Genomic DNA, 26,294 nt, shown 5'->3' on the forward strand with positions numbered 1-26,294 from the left:
GCAAAAAAAAAAAAAACCCGACATAAAATGGGTACAATTGTACCAGCTTCAGTGTTGCTGGGCTCACCCAGTACAGGCTCATTCCCTCCCTCCTCACCCCCAGGGCAGCTCAGGGCCAAAAGCCATCCCCAGTAGGAAGCTGCTTACCGAACTTGACAAACAAGACTCCAGTGGTGGAAACCACCTTCTTGCCGTTTGTCGCCACACACTGGAAGTAGCCGGTGTCCGTGGTGTCCAGGTTTCTAATCCGGAGCCGAGATCCATAGTTGGTTGCCCGAAAGGAGATCCTCCGAGGCTCCTGGACCACAGGTGCATCATTTTTGAACCAGCGGATGGTGGGAGGCGGATTCCCAGAGACTTTGCAGTGCAGTTCTGCCGTCTGCCCCAGGGACGTGGTGATATTATTCATCGGTTCATCAAGGGTCAGGAAAGAATCTGTGAGCACAGGGGGAAGGAGGCAGGTGAGAGGGGCGGACAGCTGGAGAGCATCTCCCAAAACCCTGAATTCACTCCATGTGCCCTAGACCACAGAGACACTGAACAGGAGCAGGATGGCAGAGAAGGATGAGTCATGAAATTACCCATTTGCTGAGACTCTGTGGCTACTAAACAGTCCCCCACAGGGTCTGATGCTTGGAAGGAAATTCGTTACTAACCATGGAATAAAATCCTATGTTTTCAAATGACTATATACTACTCATGGATAAATATACTTTCTAGACCAAGACAAAATGAGCCTTTGTGTTTCAGAGTATAAAAAACATATCTATGCTCCTTGTTACAAACTCAAACAATGCAGCGAAGAAAAAGAAATAAAATTCACTTCAAATTTTTTACCCCCAAATAACACCATTCTTAACATTCTGACAAATATCCTGCCCCCCTGTGAACTTCCGATAAGAGAGAAAGCATGAAAAACTGGAAAAGTAGGAGCAATATATTTATATCCATATGACCCAAGATTGGGAAATCTTCCTGCCAGTAATGACATATTAAGGGTTATGGAGGCCAGGTTTCTGTCAGCGAAAGTGATGAGGAAATGAAAATTTTTCTGTAAAAAAAAATATTGCCACATGTGACAATATCTAATTCTATGCTTCAATTTTTAATTGAGATATAATTTGCATTCTGTGAAACGCAGTGATCTTAGTTACACAGCTCCCCAAGTATTGACAAATCCATGTACCCGTGTAACCAATGCCCCTTTTAAGATACAGAACAAGAGGACCACAGAACATCATCAATATCCCAGAAAGTACCCCCAAGATCCTGAGCAGTCAACCCTGTCCCCACCTACTCCCCCACCCCCACGCCAGGCAACGACAACTGATTCCTATCATCAGAGATGGATTTTGCCTGACCGAGAATTTGCATGAATGGAATCAGACTGCATACACATTTTGTATTTAGCTTATTTTGAGATTTACCATATCAAACATTTACTATTGAATACATTTTATTTATACCTATTCTTCAATACTATATTTTAAATAGCATACTGATATTAGTTGTGGAACCCAGTTGCAGAGAAAATCATCGATTTAATTTTTTTTTTTTTTTCTTTTTTAGGGCTGCACCTGCAGCATATGGAAGTTCCTAGGTGAGGGGTTGACTCAGAGCTGCCGCTGCTAGCCTACGCCACAGCCACAGCAATGCGGGATCCAAGCCACATCTTCGACTTACCCCACAGCTTGTGGCAATGCTGGATCCTCAGCCCACTGAGCAGGGCCAGGGATCAAACCCGCATCCCCAAGGACACTATGTTTCGAGTTCTTAACCTGTTGAGCCACAATGGGAACTCCTTGATTTATTTTTTGAAATGAAGGTCAACATATTTTTTAAATTGGTCTGTTATTCACCTATACGGAGTTTTCTTTGATTTAATTTTCCCTGACCAATCACCCTTGGGTCCATCCCCCACCATCTCCTGTTGCCTTCTGTCCTTCCCCACGGCAACCTAGGCTGGCTTGTTAGGTTGCTGTCTTCACTACAAGACTGTAAGGGCAGGCATCTAGAATGTCTTGGTCATCACTGTCTGGCAGTATTGTCCAAGAGAAATTTCCATAATGATGGAAATATTCTATAATTTGCATCATCTCACTGGCAACCGCTACTCACAGGCTGAGCTACTGAGCACGTGAAATATGGCTGGAGTGACTAAGGAACTGAATTTTTTTTTTGTCTTTTTAGGGCAGCACCTGCGGCATATGGAAGTTCCCAGGTCAGGGGTCGAATCAGAGCTGTAGCCACTGGCCTACGCCACAGTCACAGCAACGCCAGATCCGAGCCACATCTGCAACCTACACCACAGCTCATGGCAATGCCAGATCCTTAACCCACTGAGCAAGGCCAGGGATCAAACCTGCATCCTCATGGATGCCAGTCAGATTGGTTTCCGGTGTGACAGGAACTCCCTGGATTTTTAAATCTAAGTGAAACAGCCATATGTGCCTAAGTGTGTGGAGAGCACTGGCAGAGCAGAGCAAATGTGCTGCATTTAAGAAACTTCATTGACAAATAACTTCTTTTTGAGATATCTAGCTGGCTCATTTCCCCACCCAGATGACTGTAAAATGCTTTCACAAATGCCAAAAATATATGATTCATCATTTGCTGTCATTTTCCACCAAAAAAAATAAAAATGGGGAGAGATGGTGTCAGAGTCTGGGCAGCCCCACAGGATGGAGTACCACGTGCATGTGGCATTTATCATGTGTAGGGTAGAAAACTGATGAAGAGCAACCATCCCTTACTGTGTTATCATCATGACACTTTCATCTCACTTCAGCCAATGTTAATTTGCTTTCGCAACAGAATCAGGAGCCCATATATGATTGTGTGAAGGCCAGGCTTCCTTGATATTTTGATCTGCACCATCTTTGGACATGTTTCTATAATCCCCATACTCAATCCATGAATGTGTTTGCTCATAGATACACATGTGTTCCTGAGATGTGTGAGGGGTGTCCAGAGAGAAGAGAGACTAATTAATGGGTGGTTTTATGGAGCTGTTACAATGGCTTTCCAGTATCATCCCACACCCAGAGAATGGACAGCTATGCACCCTCTGCAGAAAGGAAACACGGAAACATCTATCACCCAGCAATGCCAGTCTAAGCATAGTGATTAACACTCCATTGGGCAGGTTCTGGAAGCTGATTGACTGGGTTTGAATCCAGCATCTGACACCACTATCCTCTGTGACTCTGGGCACGTTACTTAACTTCTGTACCTCAGTTTCACCAACTGAGAAACAGAAATAATAAACAGGATGCTACCTGGTGAAACTGCGACAGGATGAAAGTTTAATCAGGCAAGACATGGGAAGCATTGAAGCTAGTGTATGAGAAAAAGCAAGCACGCAAAAATGGGAATCGGTGTTCAACTATTTTATTTTTTAATCAAAAAATTATTATGAATTTTTTTTCCTTTTAAAGCTGCACTAGCAGCATGTGGAAGTTCCTGGGCTAGGGGTCGAATCGGAGCTGTAGCTGCATTCTATACCACAGCCACAGCAACACTGGATCAGAGCCACATCTGTGATCTACATGCAGCTCATGGCAACGCTGGCTCTTAACCCACTGAGCGAGGCCAGGGATGGAACCAGCATCCTCATAGACACTAACCCGCTGCATCACAACGAGAAGCCCAATGTTCTACTATTTTATAAGAATATCTTCTGTGGAATGCTGTTTAGTCTGTGCACTGTTACCCTCTAACAAACCTGTCAAAGAGGAAAAGAAGAATTGTCATGATGCTCAGTTGCAGATGATACGTCTCAGAGGTTCTCTGACCTGCCCTGTGGTCACACAGTAAGTTGTACATTGGGCCCCAAACTTCCAGCACTGACAGCTTTGAGTCCTCAGGCTCCTCCAAACACCTAAGTCAGCTTAGCCAGTTGGTTAGTATAGTAATAAGACTAGAGAGATTCTAGTCCTGCCATATGCCAGGCATTTACTTTAGTATTTACCTGCCCAATAACCCTGCAAGGAAGGAATTGTTATCTCAGCTCAACAATGAGGAGACCTAGGATCAGAGAGGTCACGTGACTTATCCAAGGCCACACAGCAAAGGTCGGATCCAGATCTCTCTGGCTCCAAAATTGTTCTTTCCATTGCATCATATGGCTTTGGTAGCTTGAGCCCTACTGAGGAATGGGGATAAAATTCAAATTTCTTCCTTAAAGAAGAGCTGGAGTTTACTTTTGTTGTTGTTGTTTTAGGGCCGAACCCCGGGCATGTGGAAGTTCCTGGGTCAGGGGTCAAATCAGAGCTGCAGCTGGAGCCTACGCCCCAGCCATAGCAATCCCAGATCTGAGCCATGTCTGTGGCCATGTCTGTGACCCACACCGCAGCTCAGAGCAACGCCAGATCCTTAAGCTGCTGAGCAAGGTCAAGGATCGAACTCACATCCTCATGGATACAAGTTGTGTTCTTAACCCACTGAGCCACAAAGGGAACTCCAAGAAGTGCTGGAGTTTACATATATCCACACACCCTCAGGGCTGTGATCTTCCTCTAACTCCAGCCAGGATTGTCTGGCTAATGGGTCTCAGCCTCAGCCATGCTTTCTAGCTGGTGTGCTGGTTTCCCTCCAGAAGCCAGGTACCTCACCTGACCTGCTGTCCCTGGCAGGCCCTTCTCCTTGAGGCTACATCCTATTTCCTGTCTTTCCAAGAACATGGGTCCAGCCTTGAATTGGAGGGGTTCTCCACAGTGGCAAGAGGTGCTCCAGCCTGGCTCCCCCTTTCCAGATTCCCACCTTCTTCTTTTTATTTTTTTAAAATTTTATTTATTTATTTATTGCCTTTTTTAGGGCTGCTCCCATGGCACATGGAGGTTCCCAGGCTAGGGGTCCAATCGGAGCTGTAGCCACCGGCCTACGCCAGAGCCATAGCAATGCGGGATCTGAGCTGCGTCTGCAACCTACACCACAGCTCATGGCCACGCTGGATCCTCAACCCACTGAGCGAGGCCAGGGATGGAACCCGCAACCTCATGGTTCCTAGTCGGATTCGTTAACCACTGAGCCACGACAGGAACTCCCCCACCTTCTTTAAATATCAAAACCAGCCAACATCAACCACACTCCTCAGAGGCCAGAACAACAACTTCCGGTCCCTCACCTCAGTGTTTAATGTGACTGTTGAGTTTTGGTCAAGAAAACCAAAGTCAACTCCACTTTATTTCTTTGGTTTTTCCCCATAAGTAGTTGCTGCTGAAATGCCAGCAAGCTTTTTGGCCAGGCCCTCACAGCATCAAATATAAAAAGGGAAGCTGGAACATTAAACTATTTCTTTGGCCTCCAAGCCCCAGTTACTCTGCAGGATACTACAGACACACAGTGCTTCAATTTTTTTCTGCTACAAACATAAATTAGCAAAGAGACAAAGAGTTCTGTAACCGATTTCAACTATTCTCTGAAGGTGTACTCAGATTTGTTGAAAACAACTGATATGGGCTGATCCGCTTTATGAAATCAACACTCACACACTCTGGAGCTAGAATGCCTGAATTCACAGCCTGGTTCTGCTGCTTCTCAGCTGTGTGACCTTAGGCGACTATTTAACCTCTGTGTGTCTCAGTTTCATTATCTGTGAAATTAGTACAAAATAATCGTATCTTCCTCACAGGGCTATCATAAGGATTAGATTAATGTATACATGGAAAGTGCTTTGAATAGGGTCTGGCACAGAGCAAGCAGCATGTGCAAGTGCCTGTTAGTGTATTAGCTATTTTTTTCTTTTCTTTTTCTCACAAATAACTTCTGCCTAAAAGTAGGGGATAACTATCCCTCCAACTGATTGGTTTCCTGGGCCAAGTCCAGCCCTGACTTTAAAGAACAGGAGATGGGAAGGCCACGTGCCCAAGATCATGTAACTAACACACTGCAGACGGGAGTGGTAATGTGTCCACGCAGCTCTATATAATATCTATCTAAAAACAAAAACAAGCATTTCCGAGCATCTTGAAATCAGTGTAGAAGGACTACGTTTCCAGGGAGAACAAAGGAAATGTAAACAAGTCTTTGTGTTCACTGAACAAAGGAGCTTTGCTATAAACATGGGGAATGTAGTTCTAACTTTTTACTGATAAAGAATAAAGTTCAATTTATTCGCCATCTGTAGCTGCTCACTTAGTAAGGAAAACAAGCAAACGGTCTGGTCCTTTGTTTGACAAAGACTGGAAGCATTAGAACAATGTTTGGCCTAAACAACATGAAAGCATTTTGTGACTAGAATAAAATAAAAACGCATGTCTGAATCATTGCTATCAGTCTTGTTTTTAACAAGCCCTTGGCCATGATCCATTTTCTTCTCAGAACTAGCTGGATCCTCGTGAGGTAGCTTCTTGGGCCACGCCAGGGGACCCATGCTCTGCTCTACACCAGCACTTGATGTGACCATGGAGGTTCTGGACTAGTCATTTTTTCAGAGGACATCCATCCCAGGAAAGCAGCCCAGTGCAGAGGAAATCTGCAAAGTGGACTTGATACCAGTTCTGCCACCAGCTGCATGTGTCACGTAATCACTTTACCTCCCTGGATGTTGGAGTCACCATCTATTACATGGGCTTGTGGGGGCTGCACCTCCTGGAATTGTGTGTTTCCATACAGCCACAGAAGCAATGCATGGCAGTGTTGGCAAAGAAAGTCACCCGCCATATCAGTAAACAAATGATGTTGCAGCCATCAAGTCATCAGCCACTGTAGCCCCACTCCTCCCCCCATCCCCCCACAGTGCACCCTAAGGAGATTATGGATGGAGAAAAAAGAATAATGGCCCTAGATAGTTAAGGTAGCTATCAGAAAAATAATTTAATTAAGCCTAGATGTTTGCATCTTCCCATACATGGAAAAGTGCTATATTCATTAACTTGAGATGTCTGGTTTTTCTTTAATTAGCAGGGATCTTTTGACTATCTTTTTTTTTGGGGGGGGTTGTTTGTTTTGTTCATATTTATTTATTTATTTATTTGTCTGTTTTTGGTAAAACATCCATATATACTGGCTTGCCCCATACCTTTTTGGAGCTGTCTATCTAAGAGGCTGTATCCCAGGCTTAAGTCTTCAGTAAGTCTAAAAAAACATAACTCTCAACTTTTAGGTTATGCTTTTTTTTTTTTTTTCTTTCAGTGGACAGCAGACAGCAAGTACTGACTGAATTTGAATGCCAGACAAAGCAATTTGGCTTCTACATTTAAATCTGGCTATTCATACTGTTAAAAAAAGAGAAAATAGACCCAAAGTGGAGTCACTTGCGCTAAGTCCAAGTCACCACACTGAGACTTAATACCTAACTCAATACATATGCAGCTTCTCCCAGAAGTGGACTCTTAAACCAGTCAATCCGGAATTTCCTGGTCAGCACTAGTAAAGTAGATTGACAGACCCCCTTCTGTCCCCTAAAGGAAAGTGACCTTGTCATAAATTATCTATTCCCTGCTGGGAACTCCCTTTTCCTGCCCCTTTCTGCCTGTAAAAGTCTTTCATTCAGTTCAGCTCTTTGGAGCGCCCTTCCATATACTAACAGTGATGCTGCCCAATTCATAAATTGTTGAATAAAACCAATAAGATTTTTCCAATTTACTCACTGGATTTTTTTTTTTTTTTTTTTTTTTTGTCTTTTGCATTTTCTTGAGCCACTCCTGCGGCATATAGAAGTTCCCAGGCTAGGGGTCCAATTGGAGCTACAGCCACCAGCCTACGCCAGAGCCACAGCAACTTGGGATCCAAGCCGTGTCTGCGACCCACGCCACAGCTCATGGCAATGCCAGATCCCCAACCCACTGAGCAAGGCCAGGGATCAAACCCGCGACCTCATGGATCCTGGTGGGATTCATTAACCACTGTGCCATGATGGGAACTCCCGAATTTTGTTTTTTAACAATATTTTTTCCCCCAGCTATGAAAGCTTTCTCATCCTTCTTTTCCTTCTTCTGTAGACCACAAATATTGAGATAGATGACTGCTGAGTGGGTGGTGGGGAATAATCTGGCTTGAGACAGAAAAAATTCCCATCTTGCTCACTCCACTTCTAACTCTGTGCCTCTGAATGAACTGTGTTTCCCAATAGTGGTATTGGCAATGATGAGGATGGTGACAATGACAATGATAATGACATAATAATAATGATGATAATAGCTAACACCTAAAGGGTACTTATTACCGGGGCAGGTATTGTTACAAACCATTATTATTATCCTCATTTTACACATGAGAAACCTAAGACACAGGGATGATAAGAAAGCCATCCAAGATAATACGGTAATTAGAAGTGAGACTTAAATGTTGATTTGGTGCAATCTCAATCAAAAATACCAGCAAGTTACTTTGTGGATACTGACAAATTGATTCTAACATTTACGTGAAAGGCAAAAGACCCAAAATAGCCAACATAATATTGAAGGAGAAGAACGAAGTTGGGGGACTGACACTACCCAACCCCAAGATTTGCTATAACGTTACAGTAATCAAGACAGTGTGGTACTGGTGAAAGAATAGACAAACAGATCCACGAAAGAGAATGGAGAGTCCAGAAACAGAACCACCTAAATATGGTCAACTTTGACAAAAAAGCCACGTTACTACAAAGGAGCAATATTAGGTAAGTTACAGTTATATAATACAGTGATTCACAACTTTGGTTTGTTTGTTTTTTAACTACAAGTGCATGGTGCTGGAGAATACAATAACTTCGAATACAGTTTAGTACAGTTTGGTATCACTGTCTTGACTCATGCTAAAGCGCCAGAATTTTTACCAACCTTTGCTTTTGCATAGTTAGGATGGGTAAACCAAAGTTCAGAGCACTTAAAGACCTGTCCCAGCCAATGTAACGTAAAGCCAAAACATGGTCTCCAAGTTGGGTGCATTTTCCACCATTCTCCACAGCTGCCCTCTGCCATCCTGCTAGGTCTTAGACCAAAGTGAGGTCCTTAGAACAAAATGGTTTAGTGCAGACCCCGAATACCATAAGCGAAGCTTGTAGGGTCTATTCTCTTTCTGAATAAGTAGTTTTGGATTATTTAGGGACAATCGTAAGTAATTTTTGGTAGATCTGGGCAAAAGTTTGGGACTCTGAATAAAAAATGATTTACTATTTTTTACAGGGTAAGAAAATGAAATGCCAGGTGTCCTTCAGTGTCTCTGTTTTTTCTTTTTTCCCTTAGCAAGTGATGATCAGTATTAACACGTTTCTGAGCATTTACAAGGTGCCAGGCACCGTCCTAAGCACTTTGTACACATCTGTACACATCAATGTATTTAATCTTTTTCTTTCTTTTTTTCCTGTTTTTTGGCCGCACCCATGGCATAGAGAAGTTCCTGGGCAAGGGATCAAATCTGAGCTGCATCTGTGACCTACACCACAGCTTCAATAACACTGGATCCTTAACCCACTGTGCCAGGCTGGGATCAAACAGGCAATGCCACAGAGACAAGTGGGATCCTTAACCCACTGTGCCCCAGCAGGAACTCCAACTTTTAAAATCTTGAACACAATCTTACGAGGTGGACACTATTATTACCCCTCGCCTTTTTCCCAAAAATAAGAAAATGAAGCACAGAGAGGTTAAATAACTGCCCAAAGTCATGTAGCTAGAAAGTGGCAGGGCCAGGACCCAACCCCAGATCTTGGGACACAAGTGACCATCCTATTAGCCAGGGCACCCTTTCCCAATAACCTCAGAATTTAGTCTTTCATTGTCTCTTATCGACCTTAACCAGGACTACGGAATATTCTTGTCCTTCTTAGGCGTCCATCCAGCACAAGACAATACCCAGGAGAAAGGCTAAATCACCCTGAGGATTAATGACGTAACCGGAAGTCATCACCCAGAATGAGCGTTTTAAATACGTCACAGGCAGCTTTCATCTTGACGCTTAGTCAACTTAAAAAGTGAACCGTGAGAAAAAAGAAGTTCGTCTATAAGCTCTCTGGGAACGGAGACTCTATTTCCTCCCTTTTTCCTTTTCGTATTCCTCCGAGCACTCCATGTGTTACGGTGAACTTCGTGGGCATTTAATAAGGGCGGGTTGATTCAGTCAATGGAAGCTCAAGTGTATTTCGGGCAAATGAGCTTTGGAGGCACCCCATTTATTACTTACCCACCTGACAAGACGTCACGTCCACAAATCCCTCCTCACATTTATGACTTCATTTTCAAAGTGCCCACCCATTCACCTCAGGGAGGGAGGTGGGGCCGAGAATTAAATTGTCCTTTGACAGGTGAGAGCAACCCAGATATAAGAGTTCAACAGTCCTTTGCTATGACAGTCCAGCCAGGGAGCCAGTCACAAGGAGGCTCAGGGCCCAGGTCTCAGTATCAAGGAGGCACTTGCCAAATCCTAGCCCCCTTCAGGACCGAGGCTTTTCAGAAGAGGGAGGAGGTTCCCGACATGAAATAAAATGCTTAGCTAAACATAAAGGAAAGCTGCCAAACACAGTTAGGTCATCGCATTTGACTCTGAGAGGACATTCTGTTCATGCTATCAACCTGCATTCACTTTCAGCACACTTCACCATAAATATTTCTGACTCACTATCTCAGGAAATATTTTTTATCTTAATAAACTCAGTGCACAACATAATCTAAATCAGCTTGCGCATTCTTGAGTCGGAGCCACAAGCTGCATTTAATAAAAATCAGGGGAAATAGCAGGGGACTTCTGAATAACCGCAGTTTGTTATCTGACGTGGGGCTGCTGGGAAGTTCCAAACACGGGGAGCAGGAGGTCGGGAGGCTAAAGGTATGGAGAGAGCCCCAGACCACTGGCGGACCCCACGTGCTGGATCTTAGTTTGCACTGAAGAGCCTCACTGGGGGCTCTATTCGTGACACTGAACGGTGGCATGGTAATTAAGAATGGGGCTCTGGAGTTGGACTGCTGAGCCCCAAGTCTAAGTCCCACCTCTCTCTTGCAGTTATTTAATCTCTCTAAGCCTCAGTTTCCTCAGCTGTAAAATGGAGCCATACTTCTGGTTACCCTACAGTTGCTGTGGGGGTGTTGGACTGTATCCCATAGATCTAAAAGACCTGTACTTGCCCAGTTTTAAGATCGAGGAAAGAGCCCCAAGTCAGCAACAGAGACGTCCATGGCTGAATGGATGGGGGAGCTTACACTTCTAAAGCAAGGTCCTGGAGTGACGTCCCTGTGTGCAGCGGTGGGTGGGCAGGACGATGCAGCAGTGTTTGCTCCCGGGGAGAAGGGGAGATTGCCAGTTATAAGGGGAATTTTGTCAGGTTGGCTCATCAGTTACCATGGAAACCAGCAAGGAGCAAGCCCCTCCCTGCCTCTTTGATAAGAATAACCATTAGCAGGGGCAAGTAGGTAGGAAGGTCAGTTCCGTGAGCAGGTGTAGGTGAAGCAGACATCGGTGGAGCAGGGGATGGACAAGGCACAAGAGAACAGCCATCTTGAGTGGCCTGACCGTACAGGGGGTTAAATGGGATCATGCATCTCCAGAACATCAAAAGCATTCACTACAAGGAGCTGTCATCAGCCAGAGCCCAAGATTCTCAGCCCTCCCAGAACACCACGATTGCCTGAGGAACATTGATTTAAAAAGCCCCATTGGTACCCGGGTTTCACCCCAAGAGATTCCAACCTAATTGATCCTGGGTAGAGTCCAGGTATAAGCATTATTTTAGATGCTCCCCCAATGAAACTCCTCAGCAATCAACATAGAACACTCTTCGACTACAGTAATTATAACTACTGTTTCCTGACCACTGATTCTTGCCTGGCTTCCTGCTAAGCCCTGTTTTTACTGCTCAGAAATCTCTACAAAGATTCTCCACTATCTTCCTCATTGACCAGAAGAAGAAACCAGTGCTGAGACATGAAGCATGTCACCTAAGGTCCCATTACTATCCAAGGGTGAAACCATATCTCCAACCAAGACTTTTGTCTTGAACTGGCCAGTCTTCAAGCCCCTGTCTCCAGTCAGGTGCAGAGATGACTCAAGGAAGATAACATTTTCTGGCTACTGGTGATCAGGGGTCATGACTGTTAAAAACCATAGGGAAAAAAAAAAAAAAAAAAAAAAAAAGTGCCGCGCCAGGCTGGGTCCTGCCCTAACACTTCGATTTTCTGGAAAGCTTAAGTGCTAATGCATCACGCTGAACTCAGGCTTATGACCTCTGAGTAACAAAAGAGGGTTTAAAGAGAGTCCAGAGCACTAAAGACAACAAACAGTCAATGATGCACACATACTGCAGAAATGGTTCTGCAAACGTGCACCTAGAGCAGAGCCCACTATAAATCTGGACTAATGAGAAAGGATATCCGCCTTTATAGATCTTTCCATAGGAAGCACAAAAACTACACCTAGCAATTCAAAAAAGTTTAAGGAAAGTTTGCTACTACCCAGAGGCTTGTTTAAAGAATAGGTCTTTTTTTTTTACAAATAGGCCAATTGTATGTAAATAGACTCTTAAAAGCTCAGGGAAACTACTTTTTCTACTTAAGGAGTTAAGAGCTACAAAGAATGAGAGGGTAGGACCTCCAGCCTTTGGATTACTCTGTGTCCCAGCTGTAATTAAGGAAGGTAAGAGGAGAGGCAAATACACATGTGTTGAACCCTGATTCCATCAGGCACCTTACATACATTACAGTGTTTTAGCCTTTCCAGAACCTGTCATGTCTGTAGGTTTTTCTAGCCTCATCCTAAGGAAGACACCAAAGCTCACAGAGGTTTCAGCATAACTAGGTCAGGGCTGAGATTGGAACACATCCTACTGATACCCTTCTCCTGACCCCATTCCCAACATGATCTGTCTCAATGTACTTTTTTTTTTTTCTATTTTTTTCTTTTTTTGGTCTTTTTGCCATTTCTAGGGCCGCTTCCACGGCATATGGAGTTTCCCAGGCTAGGGGTCGAATCTGAGCTGTAGCCACCGGCCTAGGCCAGAGCCACAGCAACACGGGATCCGAGCTGTGTCTGCAACCTACACCACAGCTCACGGCAATGCTGGATCCTCAACCCACCGAGCGAGGCCCGGGATCAAACCCGCAACTCATGGTTCCTAGTCCGATTCATTAACCACTGAGCTATGATGGGAACTCCTCAATTTACTGTTCTACCCTCAACTGTCACAATGTCCTTCTCCTACTATCAACGCAGACTCCATCTCGATGATGCCTCTTTGTCGTGAAAAGATGCTGTCATCTTTGTCTTTTCTTTTTTCGTTAAAGTATTGTTGACTTACTACAGCTTTGTACCAATTTCTGCTGTACAGCAAAGTGACCCAATCATACATATATATATTCCCTCTCTTATACTAGCTTCCAACATGGCCTATCCCAAGAGACTAGATATAATTCCCCATGTTGTACAGTAATGTAACCACGCAGGGCCCTGTGGGGTTCCTGGGCAGAAAAGCCTTTCTGTGTCCCCCATTTGTTTTTAGGAAACAGGTCTCATTCAGCCCCCTGGACCTTCCCTGAATTCCTTCGCTAATCAGGGAAGGGAGGGAATGTAGATCCCAGGGAGGAGCAGTCAGGAAACAAGAGGGCAGCCTTGAGGCAGGGTCCTGGTTCCAACTCAAGGAATATACATCACAATATCTTTGAGCTCTTCTGCAGAACTAAAATCCCCAACAAATGGAAGATGTTCACTATTTGATGAAGCATCCTTCCTTCCGAAAAGAAGGAGGACTCCCACAACCAGTCCAGGGGCCACTCAACACCAGCTCTGAAAAACAGTGCAAGCTTGCCTCTACCCTGATCCTTATCTGTGGCCCTATTTTCCACTCCTAAACTATAAAACCACTTCCTAGTCTCTTCCCAAAGGGGGTATAGTCTTTAGGGCATTAGCCTGCTGTGACCCTCCTTTGCCTGGCAAAGCAATAAAGTTATTTTTTTCTCTTTTACCTAAAGCTCTGTCTCCATGTTTCTATTCGGCACTTGCCACAGAGGGATCTCATTGCTTATCCATTCTAAATGTAATAGATGTTTTATCTGTTCTTGTTTTCACTCCTGGGGCAGGCTATCTAGTGTAATGGGATCATTGGCAGCAGTCAACAGGATTACTCTAGTGACTTTTTTTCTAGTTATAAACTTTTGTGGATTTCCCGTCATGGCTCAGCAGAAACACATCTGACTAGTGTCCATGAGGACGCAGGTTCAATCCCGGCCTTACTCAGTGGGTTAAGGATCTGGCAGCGTTGCTGTAAGCTGTGGTGTAGGTCGCAGACTTGGCTCAAATTCTGTGTTGCTGTGGCTGTGGCATAGACCAGCAGCTATAGCTCCAATTTAACCCCTAGCCTGGGAACCTCCATATGCCATGGGTGCGGCCCTAAAAAAAACAAAAAACTTCTGTGAACTTTGGTGGCTTGTTTGAGTATCCATCTTATTTCACTGCAATGTTTGAACTATTTTTTATTATTTGGAACTCTCATGTTGTTACTTCCTGTTTATCACGTGTGCATATTTCACTTAAATTTAGAAGTAATAAGACTACTTAGAAATGATGAGCAGAAACACACTTAACCATCAGAACAATGACTTGATTTTGATAAGATCAACCTCTTCTAACCAAAATTTACAAGGATAAAGGCTTCTGGCTTGAGAACTGGTCCCTGTATTTTAAAGAAATATTCTCAGTCTTGTTTCTGATTCCCTAGGTCTTTGTCCGTGCTAGCTTTAAAGAGTACTTTTTAAATTTTTTATATTTTTGCTTTTTGTAGGGCTACACCCAAGGCTAGGGGTTGAATCGGAGCTACAGCTGCCAGCCATGACCATAGCAATGCAGGATCTGAGCCACGTCTGCGACTTCCACCACAGCTCATGGCAACGCTGGATCCTTAACCCACTGAACGAAGCCAGAGATCAAACCCACAACCTCATGGTTACTAGTTGGATGCACCAACAATGGAAACTCCTAAAAGAGTAATTTTTTAAAATAACCCCCCCACCCCCGCCCCGTTCCTCCCATCTTCAGCCCAAGGCTAGGATGATAAGTAAATTCATGGGCCTAAGAAATCTTTAGGTACAGGGCAGATCTACATTCCAATGCATAATCAGCAGTTTTTTCCAGCCCTGCAAAACCAAACCAAATAATACTAGCAAAACCTCCAGCTATAGCCATGTTTCACTATAAACTTAGTAAGGCTCTAAAAACAACCAAAACAATAAAACTTAAAACTTGAAAACAACCAAAAGCAAAATTTGGACTCTTGGGCTTGGGCCCACATGCTACACTGCAACCCCCAAAACTGCCTTCTCCCCCTTTATGGTTGAGCAATAAACCTTTGAAAAAGGCTGACAGACCTTTGCGAGAGCAGGACAGGATGAGTAGGTCCAATAATGAACTTTTAAATGACTGGAGATAGTATTTAGAAGGCCAAGTGTGAGATAAGTTTCTGGCTTGGGCTGTCGGCCAACACAGACAGAATGCATCATAAGTCATCTCTGAGATTTCAATACCGTGGCTAGGAGACGCCTCAGCATCAGCCGGATGCGTGATCCTTGCCGAGGAAGCTTGTGGATGCTTCTGCGTCGTGCAAAAGCCACGCTTGCGCTTTCAGCCCTGCTCAGGAGCCCCAGGTGAGAAAGAACCAAGCCACCTTCAGGGCCAGAGACCAAGTAAGTCACTGCGTATTCTCACTGCCCTGGCCTGACTCTGCGTAGAGCAGCTTGGACAGTCATAACAAATTCTCAAGCATTTGATGGCTCTGAGTGGAGCCTGGGTGGTTTTCCAAATAAGAGTTTTCCATTCAGGCCAAGGAATTTCTCTTTCGATAGGGACCACAGTTCTACCCTCTCAGTTTCCTAAAGTCACATCTTGACTGAACAGGACCCAGATCCCTTTGTGCGCCAGTCAGCCTTCCAAGTCCTTTCCGTGAAGATCAATATTCCAGCCTCAGGTTTTTCCAGGAAATAAATTTTGAGGAACACAAAAGGGGACACGAACCATTCTTTCTTCCCATCTCCGTTTACTCTCTCGGATTTGTATTTCAGATTCTGAAAGCATCTACTAACCTGACCATCTCAGATCACCCGTTGGCAGGACAGTTCATTGGAAAAATCCTCAGCATCTGAATGTTCTCCATTCTGAATGGGGTGGTTTTACCCTCAAATTTGGAACCACATTTCTTAAAAGTCAGAAGTTATCTGCTGTACTGTTTTTTCCAGAGAAGCTCTAAGCCATCTGGAGATAAAAACTGAAGTTGGCGATGTTTTCTTAGTAACAAGTGGCAACAATCAAACACACAAGACTGAATATTGGGGATTAGACTATGCTTTTCTTCATCATCGGAGCACCTTCAATCGAGCAAAGGTTTGCTCTGGATAGATGCATAAAATGTTTGCTGACTAAAGGAACCAACAAGTTTAAGTCTGCTCAAAGATCCCTCAACCTGGCTATAGAAGCAATCAGTGAAAGGAACAATTATGATCGAGTGTGATCTGAATACGTTCAGGGTGACAGGGGACCCTTAGAAGTGGGAAACTTCCTGCTGTCTGGCACAGAGGTATCACAGAAGGGCTTCCAAAAGAGGTGACGCTTAGTAATAGGTATGATTTTTTTTTTTAGGGACACACCCATGGCATATGGAAGTTCCCAGGCTAGGGGCTGAAACAGAGCTGCAGCTACCCGCCTACACCACAGCCACACACAGCAATGCCAGATCTGAGCCACATCTGTGACCTGCACCGCAGCTCACACAGCAACACTGGATCCTTAACTCACAGAGCGGGGCCAGGAATCAAAGCTGCATTCTCATGGATACTAGTCAGGTTCTTAACCTGCTGAGCCACAATGGGTTTTGGTTTTTTGTTTGTTTTTTTTTTTTTTAAGGATGCGATATACAATCTCTGTCCTTCAGAGCCCCTTAAGATCTTGAAGGAAGGAAGAGGGATCTGATTTGAAAGGATAAGTGAGAATGAGCATTAAGTGCATGGTGAAGATGGTGAGTGTTGAAGGCGGTGGGGAGGTGAGATTAAAATGGGCTGGCTGGGGGTGCTATGTGGAGGTGGCAGAAGAGCCAGGCCGTCCCCTGCCTTTTGTCAGACAGCATAGGCAGGAGTCAGGGCAGGGTGGATATGGAGAGAAACCCCAGATGTCCTGTCTTCTTGCTGGGAATGTGCAGGCATTTGGGGGAGGGAAGGAGTCAGAGGAGGGGAAAGCAGAAGAAAAACAATCAAATACTTATTAAACTTCTGTCTAGGCACTGGGGAGATACTTGTTCCATCTCTTTTGGACCTCACGGAGTACTGATAGAAGAAACTGATTAAAATAATCAGAATAAAGGAAGATGGCAGAAAAAAATGCTGTTTTCTTTTTTTTCTTTTCTTTTCTTTCTTTCTTTCTTTCTTTTTTTTTTTTTTTTTTTTTTTTTTTTTTTTTTTTTTTTTGCTTTGGAAGGGGGATGAGCATGTCCAGCTATAGAAATCAGGGAAGGCTTGTTGCAGACACGGCTCAGATCCTGCGTGGCTATGGTTGTGGCATAAGCCAGCAGCTACAGCTCTGATTCCACCCCTAGCCTGGGAACCTCTATATGCCATGGGTGCAGCCCCCTCCATCCAAAAAAAAAAAGAAAAGAAAAGAAAGAAATCAGGGAAGGCTTGAGAGAGGAGGGGCTCACACTTGAGCTGAGCATTGATGGAGAGCAGAGGCTGGGAGCCGGTTCTAACAGCAGAGAGAGCAAGGCTGAGGAGACAGGGAGGGAGAAGGCAGAGGGTAAGAGTTGTGGGGACATGCAAGATGCCCACCCTGATACCCTGTCGACATGTCGCATGTGTGTTAGCTGCCATGGTGCAATTCTTGAAGCTTCCCCATGCTCCCAGTGGGGTCATGGTGAGGCAGGAGAGTTCGTCATCCTGCAGGATGTCCCTGCACATGAAAAGGTGTTTAAAATCCTAGACCCCTGTCGACAGCATCCCCTGATCACAGGGACAATGAGAAACAGCACCACAGGGATGCAACCCCATCGAGGAGGCCTGAGGCATCATTCCATCCTGACCTTCATAACCATCATGTTAACAAAACGCTCCTACAGGTTGTTCTGAAGAGGCCACTCTTGGAGAATATATTCATGGGAAGCTCCCAGCCCTTGTGCTTTTCCTCTCGGGCTCAGCTTAAGGGGAACCTGCACTCAGAATTGGGCTTCAGGAAGTGTGAGCTGACCCAGCAGGGCAGGGGAGATAACCCGGGGAGGAGGATTTCCTGGGGTTCTGATTCAGTATCCCCATTTCTTCCTTTCCAGATAGGCATGACCTCTGAAATCCAGGGAAAAGCAGACACGGGTCTCCAATGATGGATTTCCATGAGAGACCACAGTGAAAGGATTACCCCAATAGTGGAGGATTTCACTACCCCGCCTACTTCTTTACTCTTAAAAAATAACAATTCAGTGTACACCTTTATACTTAAATCTTTTTTTCCCATTTGTATTATTTCCTTAAGTTATATTTCTAGAAATGTCTCACTCTTTCTTGGCAAGGCCCAAAGGTGAGTCTTCCAACTCTTCTTCCAGAGTGCCTAACACAGGACACAGCACGCAAGAATTTCATGAAAAAATGACATCCTGACCCTACCTGCTTGCTCAGACTAACTCCTCGGCCACAAGTCCAGGATTCCCACACTGTGGGTGACTGAGGCTAGAAGTAGCAAAGTAATTGGAAGGGATGTAGCTGTCAGTGGGGCCAGAAACTAGAAGTTGCCAGAAAACTATGGTTTCCAGCTCAAATGCAAGCTCCCTGAGGCCAGGGATAAAGTATTTATTTCCTTTCGCATCTCCTATATGTGAAGAAGTAGAAAACAGAAATACAGAAACATCTGCAAATCCACCGACATGCCTCTCATCAAAAGGTGGAGTCTGTCCCCTGGTGGCCTGGTGATTAAGGATCCACCGTTGTCACTGCTATGGCTTGGATTCCATCCCTGGCCCAGGAACTTCCACATACCACAGGCATGGTTGAAAAAAAGAAAAAGGTAGAGTCCATATCACCTTTCCTTGTCCTTAACAGGGCCCCTGTGACTGGTATTTTGTTGTTGTTGTTGTTGTCTTTTTTTGAGGGTTGCACCCGTGGCACATGGAAGTTCCCAGGCTAGGTATCTAATCGGAGCTGTAGCCACCGGCCTATGCCAGAGCCACAGCAACGCCAGATCTGAGCAGCCTCTGCAACCTATACCACAGCTCATGGCAATGCCGGATCCTTAACCCACTGAGTGAGGCCAGAGATGGAACCCACGACCTCACGGTTCCTAGTCGGATTCGTTTTTCGCTGTGCCATGATGGGAACTCCATCCCTGTGACTGTTTTAATGAACAAAATGTTATAGAGGTGACCCTGTGTGAATGACTTCCAAGGCTTGTTTAGAAAAGGCTATACAGCCTCTACCAGTTTCTCTTGGGGCAATTGCTCTGGGAGCCTTCAGCTACCATGTAAGAAGTCCAGTTACTCTGAGGCCACCATGTGGAGAGTCCATGGAGAGAGAGAAAGAGTTGCCCTGGGAGCCCAAGCTGTTCCCACCACCAGCCATTGGGATCCTCTCGGTCCAGAGGCTTGTGAATGATGAAGCCTTCAAGATAACCCCAGCCCCAGCTACCCCATGACTGCAACCACACAAGAGACCCTGAGCAAGAACCAGCAAGGGAGCCCAGTCAACTGCCAGAACCATGAGAGATTATAATAATAGGTGACGGTTGTTCAAAGCCATTAAGTTTGGATGGGTTGGTTGATAACTGATCCACAGTTCCCAGTTGAGATTCTAAGGAATGGAATATATTCTCCAGAATAGCAGCTGCTTACTTAAGACGTGCCTTGTGACAGATTCTGGGCTAGGAAGGGAAGGTAATGATTTACACAGCTTCTACTTTAGGGGCTTCCGAGGGAAATAGGATATGAACCCAGATTATTAAAGATATTAGAACAGAGAGCTACAACAGAGGTACAAAGAATCTGTGACAGGAGTATACTCTAGGAGATTCCTGGATGAATTTGCTCTGATGATGGGTTGAAAAGGTAACCAGGTACCCCTCAGATGGGAAACCCCATGAAATGAAGTGAAAATAAGCATACAGAACTTTGATCCTACCACACATTCGGTTCATTAAACACATAAAGCATCAACCCATGATTTGCCATAGAGCGGATGCTGGCTCACTATGTATTTGTTGGATGGATAAATGGATGGTACCAGTGGGCCAACCTAGAATGGATGAAGGACACCAGGCAGCCAGCCTAGAAAGAGCACTGGCTGGTCTGAGATCTGGAGGTCCAGGGATCAAGTTCTGGCTCTGTGATCCTGAGTAAATTGCTTTACATCTATAGTCTTCAGTTTTGTCATCTGTCTAATGAGAAGACAGGACTAAGAGTTCTCTGAAGTTCATTCCCAGTTCAAACCCCCTTGAGCACCAAAGAGTATGACCATTCATCCCAGTGGTTCATTTGGCCTTCTCTGTAATCAAAGAAACACATGCTTGAGAGAGAGTCAGTCTGTCTTTATTAAGACTCTGCATGGAGTAGAAGCTAGCTCAAGCTGGTTTAAGAGGGTGAGGAAGGACTGGTGAGGTGGACAGGGAATCTAACATAGGATGCAAGCAAGGATTTTTCATGGAATTCTGGCAAGTCCAGAGGAACAGGAATCAGACTGGAAAGCTATTGGAAACTAGATCAAGACTCTCCCTTCCACCCCCAATCTCTGGTTTCCCCTATGAATCTGCTTAAATCTCCTCTCTTGCCAACCAGATTTCTTGGGCACACACACACACACACACACAGACGCACAGTAGAAGATCATTTCATGGCCCTCAAGTTAATTTCATGGTACTACCAGCAACTCACAAACACTGACTGTCTGGCTCTAAATCCCAATTCCGAACTCTCAGCAAAGAGACTCTGACTGGCCCAACCTGAGTCACATGTCTTCTCCCTGATCCAATCGACTCTCAACCCAGGGGCAGGGTTACATAATACAAACGCAGCTGCTAAAGGCCATGGGTCCAGGGATCAGTTTTCAGACCAGACAGGGTTGGGGTGTGGGGGATATTTATTGTAACGTAGGCAGCTTCCTTTAGAGGTGTCTATTACAAAGTCCAAGGAAATGAAAGAATCACTGTGTATGGATTATCAGTAAGGATGCAAATTCTCTCGCTTAAGCTCCCTTTTCATGTGCACTGAAATCCTCTCTGAAGCCACTTCTGAAACTGATGAATTCCATGAAAAACAGTTAATTTTCACCCTTACCTAGGCCCTGCACAATTATCATTTTCTAGCCCTTTAGGATGGTCCTATGAACATTAGGACAATGCCAGCTCATGGAGAGACCTTCAAATTCAGGATTGCCAGGACCTCCCTTCTCATCACTTTATCGAAAGATGTGATTTGAAAAATACAATCAAATGTCTCCCCTGAACTCCCACACCAACTGCCACAAGCTATTAGAGGATCTGCGTATCACTGTAGAATCCATTTTATTTATGGATGACCCAGCAAGAGAATGAAGTCAAACCACTGAGGAGATTCTATGGAATGGTAGGTGCCTGAAGATTAATGCTATTGAAAAAAAAAAAAGAAAAAGCAGTTATTTTTGACATTTTGACAATCCCCTTCAGGTCTGGTTCTTATTAGCCTCATTTTTGCTTTTAAAAGGTTTTATTTTCTTTTTCTTCCTTTTTTTTTTCTCTTCCTAAAAATGTCAGGAAATTTAGAACAGAAATTTACAGTAAAACATGTCCTCTGACCCTCTGATCTATCTTGTATATAAACAAAAATACTTAGAAAAGCCTGGAAGAAGGCATTTCTTGGTAGTTACCTGATATTCACCACCATATTGGTCATTACCTTGCAATTGCTTTTGGTGACACATAGGAGGGGGAAACAGGAAAAGACAGAGCATGCGTGCGCATGACTGTGTGTGTGTGAAACAGAGAAAGAAAGAGAGAACTCGATTGCTCATTTTAGCTATCAATGCTTTAAAATCTTACAGATGCCAGCAGGACCCCCCTTGCAGAGGTTTCCTCCAAGCCTTCCATTTTGCAAGCTACACTCTTCACAAATGAGACATTCAAGAAACACCAATTCTGAACTAAAAACGCACACACCACCAGTGGAAAAGCAAACAAAAGCAGCTAATGTACTGTGGCTAAAAAAATTTTCAAACAAAGTGGCAGTAATTTACTGCCCTTGCTCTTAGCGGGACCCCATGAACATAATCAGAACCTCCAGGACTGATGGGAAAGTGTGATTTACAGTAAGTCTCAGGATAATAAAAGAAAATGAAAAAGCAAATTGCGCATGAACGAGAAAGCTGTATTTCTTCCGCTTTCAGCAACTGAGTCAAATTTCCAGCCAGAATTTCAGGGTGAAACTCAGAAGTCCCTCAAGAAGCAAACTCTGAGCCAGCCAGCATCCACACTTGGACACTGCCCCAGTGTGCCCGAATGACATAATTAATACCTGGAGATGACACTGATTGGAAAGATCCACACCACACCATGGGTTTGAGTAGTAGTAGAGGCAGGCAGACCTGGGCCGGGGTCCTGGCTGTGTCACTTGCTATCACGTATCCTTGGGCAAAGTATTTAATACCTCCAAGCTCCAGTAATATCTGATGGCTCAGACTGTTACGTGGATTAAATAAGAGAAAATATATGAAGTACTCTGGAGGGTGTTCAGCACATATTGGTTGCAATAAATGCAGTTAAAATGATAAAAAATGTGCTTTTTAAAATGAGTTAGTATCGTTAAAGCACTCAGAACAGGAGCTTGTGCATAGCAAAGTTCTATCCATGTCAATATTATTACTATATAGTAAAACCTCAGTTAATCAGAATGTTTAGACAATGGGGTGACAAAGTTAATTTCTTTTCATCTTAAAAACCTCCTCCAGACCACGCCAGTGTTCCAAGTTGTTCAAAATGCTTTTAAAATACATTAGTCTTCTTTCCAGGGTTAGTAAGTATAATAGGTTAAATGTCAATTTAGGACGTCTTACATTGGACCTGGCAAGGCTCCAGGAACACAAATCAGAAGCCTTGGATTTTAGTGCCAACTCTTCTATCTGTCAACTGTGTAACTTTGGGCCTCAGTTTCCTTATTTGTAACATAAGGATGAGGGTACCTATCATGCTTTTCCTATGGCAATTGTGGTGACTATAAAATGTATTCATGTACGTGAAATTATTTTGAAGACAAACAAATGCAAGGCTAATAAAAGATAGTAGAAATTGGTTACCACGGTTCTTTGGGACACTATAGCCTGTTTCTGGGGATGGTATAGAGATTCTAGATTGTACCAAGGATGCTGATGTTGTTGTCGTTTTAATTGAGGTAAAATAGAGCAAAAAGTTTACCCTACTAACTATTTTTAAGTGTACTCTTCAGTGGCATTAAGTACATTCCTGTAATGTGTGACCAGCAACACCATCCTCCCAGAGAACTTTTTCAAATTCCCAAAGAAAGATGCAGTACCCACTATTCAATAGTTTTTTTTCCCCTTCCTAGCAGCCCCTGGCAACCACTATTCTACTTTCTGTCTCTATCAATTTGACTACTCAAGGGCCCTCATATCAGTGGAGTCATACAGGATATTGCTTTTTCAATAAATCTCTTATTTTCTGACCTTTTCCATCTTGGTCTTTAAAGGTTGAGTGCAGAAAACAATGGCAGTTAACTGAGGATTTCATTTCGTGGGTTCTAAACCCTTGAGGATGGCGAACTGACTGTGAATTTGGAACAAAGAATCACTGCCCTGATAGCATCTTCCAAGCCTGATGGGGATGATGAGTCAGTCTGGTCTCAATTGCTATTTTGGAAGACTTCTTGGAAGCTGTGATATTTTAAGGCTATGCAGTGAGGACCAGGGAATGGGGTCTGGTTCCATATCCACCACAAAAGTACTGCTTGATATTGATTGAATCATTCTCCTCTGAGTCATGTCTGTAAAACTCGAGGCTGACCGGGTGAAATAATCTCCAAGTTATGTCAACTTAACACATTTAAATGTTTTGATGGCATTCTTGCCTTACAAGTTACTATAAAATATCATTCTCTCTCTCCACTTCCATCCCGGAACACCGTATTGTGCGTAATGAAAGTGGAAGAAGAGGAGGATACCGGTGATATTTTTCCTGGAAAACAAAAGCAGGGGCAAAGAAAACCTAAACAAATAAGCAAACAACAACAACAAAACTGAACTGCTTTTAGATGTTTCTGGCAGTTCATTTGGTATTGCCGTCTCTCTTCTGACCAGGGTGGGATGGGGGTAGGGTTAAAAATAACAACAACAACAAAAACAGAATACAGAGGAGTTTCATTCCAAAATGTTATTTAAATGTTATTAATGTTATTAAACTCACTCACAGAGGAAGCAAGGCTTTGCTCAAATTCAAGACTATGACTTCACACAGAAAAGAGACATACAGAGTTAAACCATCTGAATTAAGAGAGAGAGCGTCATCATTTTAAAATTATCTCTAAAGTTACACCAACATGTACACCAGCTCCAGGATTCTAAGGCCCACTATTGTTGAGAACAAAAAGCAGGGTAGCCAAATGTAAGATGTCCCAGACCAAAAGAGCTATGTATTTGGAGGGAACAACTATCCTTATCATTCATAAACTTCTCAACTTGGAAGCATTCGTAAGAGGAGACGCTTTTGGTCTGATAAGAGCATGATGCTGGGAAGAAGAACAAGATGACCCACATTCTTATGGAGAGACACCTACACACATGAATCACCCCCCAACATGGCAGCTGCTTCAGAACGTTGGCTGCTTGCCCCAGAAGCTGACCGTGGAGGGGCTCAGTCTACAGGGACCCACCTTCAGCATGGAATGTAATCAGGAGAACAAAACTAAGGACCTCATCCATCTGGTTTCTAAAGCCAAGTGACAACTCACACATGATATCATGTTTTCCCCCAGATAGAACAGCCCTTGTTTAAAAACCGTAGCCACTATTGGCTAGGATCAAGATCATTTTATTAGTACGCACACTGCCAAAGCTATATCCTTTCAAACAACTTCATAAATATGAACTAATGGGACTGGTAATACAGGAAATACTGAAGTGATAATTTGTGATAACCTTAATAAGAGTTTTATAATGTATCTTTTCCAAAAATGTATAACAGAAGTTAGGTTTTATAGGCCTATACCCATTACACTGATGTCAGGAACTGAGAATTCCTGAGTCACAGTGTTTTAAGGATGGAAGAAAACTGAATCTTTTTTTAGAGAAATTTTTTTTTTAATTTTAATTTTTAAATACTTTTATTGGCGGAGTGCCCATTGTGGCTCAGTGGTTAACAAATCCAACTAGGAACCATGAGGTTGCGGGTTCAATCTCTGGCCTCGCTCTGTGGGTTAAGGATCTGGCGTTGCTGTGAGCTGTGGTGTAGCTTGCAGATGCAGCTCGGATCCCGTGTTGCTGTGGTTCTGGTGTAGGCTGGTGGCTTCAGCTCTGATCGGATTCCTAGACTGGGAACCTCCATATGCTGTGGGTGCGGCCCTAGAAAAGACCAAAAAAAAAAAAGAAAAAAAGACAAAAAAAATTTTTACTGGGGAGTCCCTGTCATGGCTCAGTGGTTAACGAACCTGACTAGCATCCATGAGTACTCTGGTTCGATCCCTGGCCTCGCCTCGCTCAGTGGGTTAAGGATTCAGCATTGCCATGAGCTGTGGTGTAGGTTGCAGACACGCCTCAGATCCCAAGTTGCTGTGGCTGTGGTGTAGGTCGGTATCTACATCTCCGATTAGACCCTTAGCCTGGGAACCTCCATATGCCATGGGTGTGGCCCTAAAAAAGACAAAAAAAAAAAAAAATTATTGAAACGTAGTTGATTTACAATGTTATGTTAGTTTCAGGTGCATAGCAAAGTGACTCAGTTTTGCTTATATTGTATATATTCGTTTTTACATTCTCTTCCATTATAGGTTATTGCAAGATACTGAGTATAGCTCTGTGTGATTTACAGTAGATCCTTGTTGGTTATCTATTTTATATATACTAGTGTGTATATTTTAATCCCAGACTCATAATTTTTCCTTTCTCCCCCTTCCCTTTGGTAACTATACGTTTGTTTTCTATGTCTGTGAGTCTATTTCTGTTTTATAAATAAGTTCATTTGTATCATTTTTTTTAGATTCCATATATAAGCGATATCATATGATACTTTCCTTTCTCCGTCTGGCTTCCTTCACTTAGTATGATAATCTTTAGGTGCTTCCATGTTGCTGCAGATGGTATTATTTCATTCTTTTTTAAAAAAAAAACCTGAAATATTAATTGTATCAATTCCCCATAGCATTCCTGATATACATTCCTGTCAAATGGTCAGAGTCT

The 26,294-nt window shown here is 43.7% G+C and overlaps 1 protein-coding gene across 8 annotated transcripts in view; it reads right to left on the reverse strand.

Moving 5' to 3' along the window:
- The window catches only part of ROR1 (receptor tyrosine kinase like orphan receptor 1), a 446,898-nt gene that overhangs the window by 140,982 nt on the left and 279,622 nt on the right, over positions 1-26,294 (reverse strand). For all 8 annotated transcript variants that reach the window (XM_084964835.1, XM_084964833.1, XM_021097760.2 and 5 more), the window contains one exon: positions 148-435. In XM_084964835.1, coding sequence (XP_084820961.1) covers positions 148-435 — 288 coding nt within the window. The remainder of the gene's footprint in view (positions 1-147; positions 436-26,294) is intronic.

This window comes from Sus scrofa, chromosome 6 (genome assembly GCF_054392235.1).
Source record: "Sus scrofa isolate SSC_HxYL_T2T_F1_AM1 chromosome 6, Sscrofa_HxYL_maternal_Yorkshire_Landrace_v2.0, whole genome shotgun sequence".
NCBI lineage: Eukaryota > Metazoa > Chordata > Mammalia > Artiodactyla > Suidae > Sus > Sus scrofa.